The sequence below is a fragment of the Emydura macquarii genome, unplaced genomic scaffold, assembly GCF_026122565.2.
Source record: "Emydura macquarii macquarii isolate MOO-44397 ecotype Brisbane River unplaced genomic scaffold, CSIRO-AGI_Emac_v2 contig_3470, whole genome shotgun sequence".
In the NCBI taxonomy this organism is placed as follows: Eukaryota; Metazoa; Chordata; order Testudines; family Chelidae; genus Emydura; species Emydura macquarii.
Window position 1 is genome coordinate 1,147,092 of NW_027133607.1, and position 13,048 is coordinate 1,160,139.

The 13,048-nt window shown below is 40.0% G+C and overlaps 1 protein-coding gene across 2 annotated transcripts in view; it reads left to right on the forward strand.

The window, feature by feature from the left end:
• Nucleotides 1–13,048, forward strand: part of USP6NL (USP6 N-terminal like) — a 201,950-nt gene that overhangs the window by 171,419 nt on the left and 17,483 nt on the right. For both annotated transcript variants that reach the window (XM_067534940.1, XM_067534939.1), the window contains 4 exons: nucleotides 416–510; nucleotides 6,969–7,034; nucleotides 7,124–7,223; nucleotides 12,465–12,617. In XM_067534940.1, coding sequence (XP_067391041.1) covers nucleotides 416–510; nucleotides 6,969–7,034; nucleotides 7,124–7,223; nucleotides 12,465–12,617 — 414 coding nt within the window. The remainder of the gene's footprint in view (nucleotides 1–415; nucleotides 511–6,968; nucleotides 7,035–7,123; nucleotides 7,224–12,464; nucleotides 12,618–13,048) is intronic.

Here is a 13,048-nt window from a genome sequence, read left to right on the forward strand (position 1 = left end):
GATTTTGTATAGACATGCCCTAAGAAGGAGCTTTTCTTACTTCAGATTTCTGTTTTTAATATTGTTTGGAATCTGTTATTGAAAAAAAAATTAGCCTTGCTTGCCGTGTGCTTTTATAGTGGTTCAGACTAAATCAGAGTTGATGCAGCTTGTATCCTTCACAGCTATTTCTAAATTGAAAGTAAGCAATAGGAAAATGTTTGAGATTTTACCATAGTAGCTTGGACAGTAACAACTACACTTATCCTTGAATGAGTGTAGTAAAATGTATTGTGTAAATTATTTTGAGTGTTGCAGTCTTGAAAATTTGTGTAATTGAAACCAAAGCACTTTTAAAGGTTTTTAGATGCTTTTTAGATAATTTTTTGTAAAACTTATTCCTGTTACTGCTCCACTTTCCCCCCTCTTTTTCTAGGCTTTTTTATTCCTGGTTTTCCCAAACTGTTGCGGTTTCAAGAACATCATGAGAAAATATTGAAGAAGTTTTTGTCTAAGCTTAAGCAACACTTGGTGAGTAAATATGATGCCAGATAAAAGCAGTATTCATGGCACTAAAATCCATCATCTTGTTTCAGTCCAATCTAATCCGTTGATTTTGAATGCTACAACATTGGGGGATGGATGTTGGATTCTAACGGGCAAAAGTCCTAGAGTTATATGAGTGAAATCATGGGGAGTTTTGGCTGGATTGGGACATTGACATGACTCCTAATCTGATTATTTTAAGAGACTAATCTCTGAGTGCTGGTTTTCTGTAAATATTTGGGTCTCCAGTGAATGCAATTCAAGGTGTTTCTATTTAGCAAACCCATGGGTATGGAATGCCTTTATAAAGGATTTATCACGTGCAGAATGACCACACAGTATCTCTGGGCCAGGGGGACTTTGTAATCAGACAACTTACTCTTCTTTGAGTAGTATCCCTATGTGTGCATCACTTCAGGTGTGCATGCACCTCTCGAGCACGGTTTTTCCGTTAGCAGTGTCTGTTCGGCATGTGTCCAGTATATCCTCGTGCATCAAACCAAGCATATATGGGACTGCCTGGCGAACTGCCCTGAGTTCCTACTCAGCCGCCTCAACCTGAGATAGAGTCTTAGCGCATGTGCCTTGAGCATGCCTTGACTTTTCTCTTATACAGTTGACCTATAGGTTTTTGCTTTCATATTTGTTTAGTTTTCATTAGTTGTTATGTGTAGCTAACTATAAACTATCTAAATAGTGGAGGATTGACTTTGTTTCATCTCTCTCACCTTCCTCCGAGGAGCCTTACTCTCTTGGCAGGGCATGCTTGGCTTGCCAGATTTCAAACATTGCCTGTCTTGTTGGGAGGCTATCCTGGTTAGCGACAGCCACTACAAGTGTATCTGTTGCTAGAGAGAAGTGCATGTCTCCAAATCCAGAACAGGGAGATTAAATTGAAGGTGATGCTCCTTTTGACCGGCTTCTGAGTCAGATCAGGGGACTCCACACTCCAATACATCTGTTTCTGGGTGGATCCAGCACCTATTTAACCTCAGCGCAGGCTTCCCCTAAGAAGGGAAGGCAATGGAGTTCTCAGGGAAAGTGTCGAAGAAAAGGAGCTGGCTCCTAAAAGGCCTCCACCTCTCAGCTTTGGTACCTTAGAGGTAAAAGACTCCTCTCCAGTACTGGTGAGGCTGGAAACTCCTAGTTCTCTAAAGAAGAAAATGGCACTGACAGTGCCCCAGTACTGTCTACGGGGGACAAGGAGGGCAAGGATAAAAGTACTCCTCCAGACTGGTAGTATCTGACACAGCCATTGGTACCTCCCTACTCAGCACTTTTGTTACTGGGAAAACCAAGGCCCAAGGCACTATTGGCCTCTGCATCAGTATGCTCCCAGTTGATGGTATCATCTTCTTTGACTACCACATTAGTACTAATCCCCTATCAATACAGCAGGAATTCAGGTACTCTAATAACTTATCAGTGATGGAGGAACTGGAGTCTCCACTGCTCATGGGCACCACTGAATGTCCAAGATTCCAATTTCCAGATTACCATCGCTCTATGGTATCACAGGACTGTCCAGTCTTTTTTCTGCTGGGTCTCTCCCATCCCCCTACCCTCCAACCTCATTGGAGGATATTGAGGAGGAAGAAGGAGACCTCCAGTTAATCTTTTCTGTCTCACTACAGGGTTCTTGTACCCATCTGTATAGGAACCTGTTCTTTGATGCTTTCAGGAAGAACCTTATGCACAACAAGAAATGTGGTGGTGGAACCAACTGTGAATGCCTCTCTCTCTCTCTCTCTCACTCACTCACTCAGTATGGCCATTGAGAGAGCTCATATGAGAATCTGTGAACTGCGTATTCGCAGCAGTTTGCCAGACCGCTGATTCTATCACATAGGAAGGTTAGAGTTGTCCAATAGTCTTCTCCCCAACCAGCCCACCAGCACAAGGAGAAGTTTGAGAAGCAGGCGGCTAGGGTGGATAAAGAGGCCACCACTCAAATTCTTATTTCATTCTTCACTTCAGATGAGGTTATGCCTCCACCACCATCCATGGCTGACAACTTCTGGCAATTTGAGGACCTTATAAAGAAGGTGTAGCTGGCACTCTTCAGATATCACTCAAAGAGGTCAAGGACTACTGCTGGACAGTCAGCATCATCCACTAGGGTTGTGTTACCTGTTAATGAGGCACTCCTAGTAAAGACTGTGTGGCAAACACCCACTGCCATTCCACCAACTTGTAAATGGGAGGATAAAAAATATTATGTTCCCTACAAGGATTTCAAATTTTTCTTCTCCCACTCCCCACCTAACTCTCTGGTGTTGGATGCAGTAAATGAACCGGGTAATCAACATTACTCCAAGTCTACGCTATATGACAAGGACAAAAAGAGACTAGACCTTTTTGGATGGAAATCTTCTTTGTCCATGACCCTGCAATTTGAGATCACAAACTATCAGGCGATCATGGACAAATACAATTTTATAAACTGGCTTTTATTGAACATCTTCCACAGGAACATAGGGAACAATTTCAGACCATCATCTTGGATGGTGAATTATTAGAAAGAAACCATTCATTTAGTCTATGTCATCAAGGTTTATTAAGGATTGGGGAATCTTTACCCCCATGTTAGGGTTCCCACTCTGACTTGGGACTTCAACCTGGTATTTAGTATTTCATGAGACCACCATACAAGCCAATGGCAACCTGTTCACTGCACCACTTATGTATGAAAATGGCCTTTATAGTAACTATCCTCTTGGCCTCTTGGGTCAGAGAAATTGGGGCCATGATGTCAGATCCCCCACTTGAAGGTGTTCTTCAAGGACAAGGTCTATTTACACCCATACCCTAAACTCTTACCTACAGTACTATCAGAATTTCATCTTAATCAGTTCATTCATCTACCAGTGTTTTTCCCCAAAACTGCATAAGTCTCAACAGGAGATTTGTTTTCATACCATAGATGTTAAAAAGGTGCTGGCCTTTTACCTAGATAGGACCACACAATTTTGGAGGTTGCCTAGGCAGTTTGTTTCCGTTGCAGACAAATCCAAGGGGTCCATAATCTCTTTCCAGAGACTGTTGAGATGGCTCTCTGGGTGTATTATTGCTTATATTACTGCTCAACCCTCCCAAAGGGTGATAGTGCACATTACCAGTTCACAAACAATGTCCACAGCATTCCTCAAATACATTCCAGTAACTAAAATATGTATAGCTAATACATGGGCTTCAGAACATATATTTTCTAAGCACTCTGTCTTGATCTATGCCGCCAGATCCTATGTGGCACTTAGTAATGTGGTACTATCTTCAGTTCTTGCCTCAATTCTGAAGCTCCCTCTGGTGATATTGCTTGGGCGTCACCTGAAGTAGAGCATCCATAGGAACTCTGCTCAGGAAGAAGAGGTCACCTTCTGCAGTAACTGCAGTTCTTCAAGATGTATCCCCCTATGGGTGCAGTACTCCCCATCCTCCTTCCCCTCTGCTTCGGACTGCTCTCTTAGAATGTATGGATGGAGAAGGAATTGAGGGAAACTATATACCTTGGTGTGTGGCACAAGGATACATAGGACATATGAGTGGGTAAAACGGCCATGGCTAACTGAAAAATCTCTGATCAAGGGTGCGAGAGGAGCAGGTGCATTTGAGGTGGTGCACCCATAGGGGGCACATCTCAAAGAAACTCAGCTACTATACAAGTGAATGGTAGGAAGAGTGAATTTTCAGAACTTGGACATAAGCAATGGTGTATACTCCTAAGGAAGACTTAACAATCTGTTTACCTCTCAGTTATAAAATCCTTGGGGCCGGAACTATGTTTCTATTATTTTCATTACAATGTTGAGCACATACATGCCAAACAATAAGTAAAGTTCATGTAACGTTTTTAGTGAGAATATTACACACATGCATTCTGGCATGTATAACTTCCTAATGACTGTAGCTAGCACCAATTCTACTAAAATGTATTTATTTCTGTTGACCATGAATACTATTAACTAAAATCTAATCAATTTTTTTTTTAAAACAATGTGCTGAGACTTATTCAGGCCATGCTATGACATATGCTAGATTGGAAGCATTCCCTTCAATACAATAACAAATGAATCCAAAATCACAGGGCATATCTTGTGATTTTATTAAACTACTGTGTAGTGAAAACAGAAATTCAGTAGTTCACTTGGCCTTTGGAATGAAAATTATGGCTTCAGTTTTCACAGTAGAGTTCATGCAGGGTTTGGACTATAGGTCAGAGCTTCTTATTGCTTTAATTTCGGAGGGTTTTGGCTTACCAGGCATAGAGCCATTGGTTATAATGGACAGTGTTATACTCTTAGCACTTAGTTTTTGAATAGGTGGTTTTAATAAATCAAAGTAAAACAACAATAAAATAGTATTTAATAAGCACAATAGGATATGACTAGATGACAAAACCTCATGGAGGTCAGTCATTCTGCTGATATGATGTTATTGCCCATATCCATTATAATAAATTTTATAACCAAGAATAGTTTTTCCTCAGCTCCTCTTAAGGAAGATTTGCAGGATGTCAGTTACAGGTACAGCTGTGCCGCTGTAGCATTTCTAGTGTAGACATAATTTACTTAAGGTATCTTAATAATGCTCACCTTCTGAGGGAACTTTCAGCCAGTTGCACACAGGAATATAAAATCTCAATAAACATTCATGACTAGAATCTGCTAGATCTTCTTTGAATTATATATACCAGGCCATGTGCTAGAGTAAATCGGTTTAGCTCCATTGATTTTATTGGAGCTACATTAATTGACACCAGCTGAGAATCTGACCTGCTATATTTTCTTATATGTAGTAGACTGTTGAGTCACCTTTTTACTGGGAAATCCCCAAACAACCCCCATTTGTTTTAATGATTCATCCTATAAATGAATTCTTTATTTTTTTAAAGATGGTTTCAGGTGGTTTTAGAAGTTAATTGTCACGACTTCTCACTGGGGGTATACCACATCTTACTTAGAATAATAGTAGCTATTAATTATTTTTAAACGGAAGTTATGGTTTATAGAGTCTCGACTATAGCATAATATAACAATGTACATAAAATTAACCTGTCACAACTCTATATCTCAAGAACTGGCAAGACTGGACTATGCGATTGGCTTTACTGATCTGACACAGGCCTTGAATCCAGAGAACAATCAATAGCTTTGTATTTCCAAATATTCCACCGCTTTAAAAATTTTCATTATATATACCTTAAAATGAGAGAGCAAGCTGCAACACTACTTGAACAAAGAGACAGTATTTGTTTACCTTCTAGATTGTGATGTCCACTGCTGAGTCTGTATGACAATTAAGAACACTATGGAATGGCAAAGCGTATGTGGCCTGTGAACATGCCAGCTGATTGACTCTTGTACTGTCAGTCCCTCATTAATTCAGTACTTAAGTTTCTGAGACTTGTGAAATAGCTGAATGTGACAAGCATGGAGGCTTAATTTAAAATTGTGCTATCCCATAGTTATCAGAGAAGACAAATTCAGTGTCACTTAATTTCTTGGCTGCCTCACCACACAAACAGCAGCCTAGTCTCCACGAGTTTCAACATTGTAACTAGTGCTAATGCAAGTGACAGGAATGGCAGTGGTTATACAATTATGAAAAAGTATAAGCATGTCATGTCTCTCTGCCTCTTGCTACTGTTAGCTGGTGTTGACACCAAGATATGGAAAGTTATTTTTGGCTTTTTCTTATTTATCTGTGTTCCTATGCAGAAACATAACCTGTGTACATGGTGGGAAGACAGTAGATGGCTAATGAAATACAGAACCTTTCATCTCTTAAACCCCTAGTTGGAACTAAGCCCCTGTTATTAAGAAGTGAAATTCATTATCATTCTAATTACTCAAGGTCCTGTGTGAAATGAATTGATGGTCTTAGTCAGTTTCCTGGTGAATAGGTGTCCATCTCACCTCATCTAGCATTAATTGGGATCCTTGCTATCAGCCTTGTCAGCAGAGAAGTTAATGATTAAATGGGCAGGCTGAGCTCTGGCTCCTCCAGAACACAAAAGAAAATTGCACTCTCTTCTATGCTTGTTCTGATGATAAGTGGAAGACTTATTGTTTCCAGGGGTATCTGCTAATAGCCCTTCATCCCAAATCATTTACATCTCTCTTCAGAAAAAGTTGAAGAAGGAAAAATTTAAACACGAGAGAGAAAGCATTTGTTGGACTGAAGCAATGTTGTTTGAAATAGTCAGAATTCTTTTGTGTGAAGAAAATTTTGGTTGAACACTTTGCCCCGACAGCAGTAGCAGTAAGTTCAGTTGTACAGCGAGCAAGACATAGGGAAGGAGTTAATCCAATAGCTCACTTTTTGGGTTTTGGGCTGAAGACACTTTGCTGTTGCTCCAGGTTAAAAAATGGGAGACCTTTATGTGCCAGGCAGTACCTTGCTGTGTTCTTAATTGAGTATTTATAAATTGTTGCTTTATACAGGAGGCCCAGGAGATCTCAACTAGCTTTTACACAATGAAGTGGTTTTTTCAGTGTTTCCTTGATCGTGTAAGTATCTTTATATTTTTGTATTTCTATTTTTAGTTATATGTTGGGGCAAGCTGTTTTGACATTTCTGGCTGATTCTGTCATTGCAGACTCCCTTTACATTAACTCTCAGGATATGGGATATCTACATACTTGAAGGAGAGCGAGTTCTCACTGCTATGTCTTACACAATTCTGAAACTACATAGAAGTAAGTGATCTCTCATAAACTTAAATGCAAAGCAAAGATTCAACTAAGTTTTAAGTAGTCTGTCATTTTTGAAAAATAGCCATTTCCTCTATTTTGCCTTTATTTAACAAAAAAAAAATTGCATGTTAGCTGTGGAGAAGACTATGATGTTCTCAAATTAGCAACCTTCTCGATCATTCTACATAGCTGATGCTGGAATTATTGTTCTGCAAGGAACTGACAATAAAGAATATTGTCCAATTGCATGACAGGACTTGAAAAGCTAGTTATCTGATAACTTGGGTAATGGTGGCACAAAATCTTAAATAACTGTCAGGAGAAGAAATGTTTTATTTAGTAGACTAAATTACTCATATACAGATGAAAAGTAGTAAAAAGATTTAAATTGTGTTTACTCAGTAAATGACACAGCCTCTAGAAAATTGTGGAAATAATTGTGGTAATTCTTTAATGTAGTGGTTTGATAGATCAAAACGGGGTTAATAGTCTCAAGTTTGGCCCTTTCCTAATCTTTGCTTTTCCCTATTGCATTTTTGCAGAAGCTTTTTCCTTAGCCAGTACGAGGGGGATGCTGCTGCATCTACTCCTAATGCTACTCCTTGGTGGACCATCTATACTTAATGCTGCTCTGTAGTGGATACTGCTTCTCTTTTCCTTACCAGCTGCTAAAATAATCACCTGTGTAATTTTTCTTCAATTCTGATTCTTCACTTGAAGACTCCGTGCCATTAGCTATATAAATATCTGGTACATAGACAGTCTTTTTCCCTGTAACTGCTTTGTATCAGGCTGTGTTTATCAGATATTAAACTCCACTTACTATAAGCAGCAGAAAAAAATTGTGCAAAATGTAGTTTTAGGAAAAACTCATAGCTGAAACAGAATCCCCCCCCCCCCCTTCCTAGTTGCTTTCCTATAGCAAACCAAAGTGTTAGTTCCCTAACTGTGTGCAGTTATTCAATGTAGGCTAATATGAGAATAAGCCACAACAGGGTTTTCATTACTATATTGTTGCTATGAGAGACAACACCAGAGACATGGTACCTTCAGCCACTAGAGAAATACATCAATAGCCTATTTGGGCACACTCTGCAGTGGCCTATAGTTATTAGAATGTGGCTCATTAATCTGATATTAGTCTCCCTCATACAACCAATGAAATTGTTGTATGTAAATTAGCTGTAGAGGGTGGTGATTGAGTTACTTCTGATTCTCCAATGGTCTAGGACTCTTGTCATACATTCCTTAATGTCACACACAGATCATAGAATCATAGAGTTGGAAGGGACCTCAGGAGGTCATCTAATCCAACCCCCAGCTCAAAGCAGGACTAACCTCAGCTAAATAATCCCAGCGAGGGTTTTGTCAAGCCGCAGTTTAAAAACCTCTAAAGATGGAGATTCCACCACCTCTCTAGGTAACCCATTCCAGTGCTTCACCACCCTCCTAGTGAAAAACTTTTTCCTAATGTCCAACCTAGACCTCCCCCACTGCAATTTGAGACCATTGCTCCTTGTTCTGTCGTCTGCCACCACTGAGAACAGCCTAGCTCCATCCTCCCTGGAACCCCCTTTCAGGTAGTTAAAGGCTGCTATAAAATCTCCCCTCATTCTTCTCTTCTGCAGACTAAACAAGCCTAGTTCCCTCAGCCTCGCCTCGTAAGTCTTGTGCTCCAGTCCCCTAATCATTTTTGTTGCCCTCCGCTGGACTCTCTCCTTTTTGTAGTGCGGGGCCCAAAACTGGACACAATACTCCAAATGTGGCCTCACCAATGCCGAATAGAGGGGAATAATCACTTCCCGCGATCTGCTGGCAATGCTCCTACTAATGCAGCCCAATATGCTATTAGTCTTCTTGGCAACCAGGGCACACTGCTGACTCATATCCAGCTTCTTATCCACTGTAACCCCCAGGTCCTTTTCTGCAGAACTGCTGCCTAGCTCATCGGTCCCCAGTCTGTAACTGTGTATGGGATTCTTCCGTCCAAAGTGCAGGGCTCTGCACTTGTCCTTATTGAACCTCATCAGATTTCTTTTGGCCCAATCCTCCAGTTTGTTTAGGTCCTTCTGTATCCTATCCCTACCTTCCAGGGTATCTGCCACTCCCCCTAGCTTAGTGTCATCTGCAAACTTGCTGAGGGTGCAATCTACCCCATTCTCTAGATCATTAATGAAGATGTTGAAGAAAACCAGCCCCAGAACTGACCCCTGGGGCACTCCATTTGTGACCGGCTGCCAGCTAGATATGGAGTCATTGATCACTACTCGTTGAGCCCTATGCTCTAGCCAGTTCTCTACCCATTTTATAGTCCATTCATCCAACCCATACTTCTTTAACTTGCTGATAAGAATACTGTGAGAGACAGTATCAAAAGCTTTGCTAAAGTCAAGGTATATCACGTCCACCGCTTTCCCCATATCCACAGAGCCAGTCACCTCTTCATAGAAAGCAATCAGGTTGGTCAGGCATGACTTTCCCTTGGTGAATCCATGTTGAGATACATGCCTTAATGTCACACAGGTGTAATTCCTTTGATGTAAACAAATATCTTTGAAACTCTCTTTTAAAGTGTCCCATCCTCCTTTAGTACAGGTCCACACAGAGGATAGCAACAACCTACTAGTACAACTACTACAGATGAGTTGAATGGGTGTCAGTATGATGCCATGTGATTAAATTAGGGGTTTTTTTTTTTTTCAGTTTTATTTTTTTAAAAACTAGGAAAATTACACACACAGAACTATCTTAAAAGAATACTATTAAGATTGCAACATCAAGTTAGGAAATTCACTACAAAATTACTTCAGTATAACTATGTAGCTCAGGGGTGTGAATAATCCACACTCTTGAGCGATGTAGTTATACCGACCTAAGCCCCAGTGTAGACAGCACTAAGTAGGCAGGAGAGCTGCTCCCGCCAATTTAGCCACCACCTCTCACGGAGGTGGAATTAAGCCAACAGAAAATCTGTCTCCCGTCGGCTAGAGCATCTTCACCAGACATGGTACAGCAGCGCTGAAGTGAATTTCTGGTGTAGATTTGCCCTTAGCCTAAATTTACCTTCAGAGTCTGTATTTCAAAATCTACAGAGGCATTTTAGAACTGTTTTGCCTCTAGTGAAGACAAGTGTTATCCAATGATTAAAGCAAGAGTGTCTCAGATTGGGAAATCTGGGTTCAGAGCCGACTTGCCACTGAATTGCTTTCTGACCTTTGACAAGATACTACTTTCATAGAGCTGCAGTTTTACAAGATATTAAATGAGGATGATAATTTATCCAAGTACACTGAGATCCTTGGTGAAAGGTACTATATAAAACAAAATACCTTGGTTTACTACATGGTGGTAACTGTTAGATTGCTTAGATGGACATTCCTGCCTAGAAAAATGTACCATTTCTGGACCTGTGTAGTGCCCAACAAAATGGAGATCTGATTCTGACTGGGGCTTCTGGACATTACCATAATACCGTAACAATTTGCAATAAGATTATTCCAGTCCATAGGCATGGTTTGAAATTGTACTCTTGTTAGCTTTTTGCTTCACATATATTTTGCATTAAGAAGAAATACAGACATGAGTTAAAGCTTTAAATTTTGATGCATAAACCCTTTAAATGTTGATAATCACCTATACCTAAAATGATGAAGTTGCTGTATATTTTTTATTAGAATATATTGGAAACAGGGAAACCAACACTTGAACTGAAATTCTGAACTGTAAAAACAAATGCATCAAGGACAGTATGTATTGGAGCTTTTTTGAAAGAGACGTGATCTTATGACCTGAGCATGTGATTTAGGAGCCTGAACATCATACTTCTTGGGTCTAATTTTCAAAAGCATCCGTGTCCCATTTTCTAAGTGACTTGGGAGCCCAAGCCTCATGGACTTTAAAAGAGATTTAGGCTCCTAAGTACATACTTCACTTTTGAAAATGGGTCTTGAGCTCCTAAGCCACTTAGATGCTTCTGAAAATGTTACTCCTAGTCATGGTTTTGGTGCTTTCTCCTTCCCTGGGTAAATCATATAGGCCTATCAATGAAGACTCCAGGGCTCTGTAGAAATGCAGCGGTCCATGTGGAGGAGTTTGCAGAATTAATACCCTAATCTTGCTAGGTAATTTACCACATTAAACTATGGAAATGCCTCATCACTCTCTCTCTTAGGTGTTGCTTATTAGTTTCTTCATTTTCAAAGCATTTTGTGAACAATGTTTATAATTGTTTAACTTCTTAAAATGATGTACAAGAATCCTAAAACAAGTAATGGTAGGCATCAGATTTGAGTCTTCCTCTTAATTTACAAACATAAAACCAATGTAATTCTTGTCACCCTCCAGTCCCCCCTTTTTGGGGGGGTTTGTTTTGTTTGTTTTAAGGGAAGAATTTTCAATCTCAAGCCTCTGAGAGGCAATAGTGATACTTTGGAGTTTTTTATCTTCACATTAGACTTTTAAATGTGTTGTTCAGTATAGCACCTTGCTGCATAAAAATATCTAGGCCCCTTTATAGGGTATGCCTACACAGCAAAGAAAAACCCATGCCTGACCCATGCCAATCAACTCAGGCTTGCGGGGCTCAGGCTGCAGGGCTGTTTCGTTGCTGTGTAGACTACCATGCTTGTGTTTGGAGCCTGAGCTCTGGGACCCTCCTACTTCACAGGGTCCTAGAACCCAGGCTCCAGCCCAAGCCCGGAAATCTACACGCAGCCCCACAGCCCAAGCCCCACAAACCTGAGTTGGCTGGCGTGGGCCAAATGTGGGTCTCTAGTCACTGTGTAGACACCTTAAATGTCTTAAATGTCATTGCTGTTCAGAGCCTTTAAAAAGGAGAAGTATATTGTGAACCATTTCCCAAAGTGTGTGTGTGTGGGAGGGGGTTTAAGGGATGGAAAATGAAAATCTGTAGATATTAACATCTCATATGGAGATTGTAGGGGTGGTTTCATTTTCCGGAAGGAGGATTCAGCTTTCAAGTTTGGGAAACACTGACCTAGAGAGTACAAAAAAAAGAGAAAATATTTAGGCGGATAGTGAGTGTGTTTCTAGCATTCTTATTAGATGGTTAGTGTAAAATAACTGCCTCTGATTATTTTCTGTTTAATTAGTTAATGTGTTTCATTTCATTTTCAAAATTGTTAAAGAATCCGTAAAGGCATTTCACCTCTCTAGTAGGCTTTTTCTGTGAATTTTTATCATAAAAATATATTTGTCCATAATAGTGTTCTCATTCTGATCTAGAGCATCTGCTGAAACTACAAATGGAAGAACTTGTAGAATTTCTTCAGGAGACTCTAGCCAAGGATTTCTTCTTAGAAGATGACTTTGTAATAGAGCAGCTCCAAAATTCTATGTCTGAACTGAAACGAGCAAAGTTGGATCTACCAGCAGCTGGTAAGAAACTTCCACCACACATGCTGATCTGTATTCTAGGAACTTTTTGAACAAATTAAGTGTATAGTTGCCCACTTACAAATTGTTAATTGCCTGCCATTAAAATCCATGAATACATTTGTTTCCTCACCACTACAAAGTGGTTATTGTATTTGAATGACTTTTTGATTTACAAAGCCAAACAGCAGACTTGAATCTGTATCATGAGCCTGCTACATTTAAAAAACTGTTTAGCACTTAATTGCATTTATATGGAAAATACTTAACTTCCTAGGTTCAGGTAAGTGTGTTGAATTAACTTTCTTAAGTTGAACTTTTAAAATGGAGATGTTTACAAGCAAGAAGATAAAAATCAGGGGCTGCTTAGTTCCCAAGTCAACAAATTTCTGTCCAAGATTCTAGATTGTTTATAGATTAGTCACTGCCCAGAA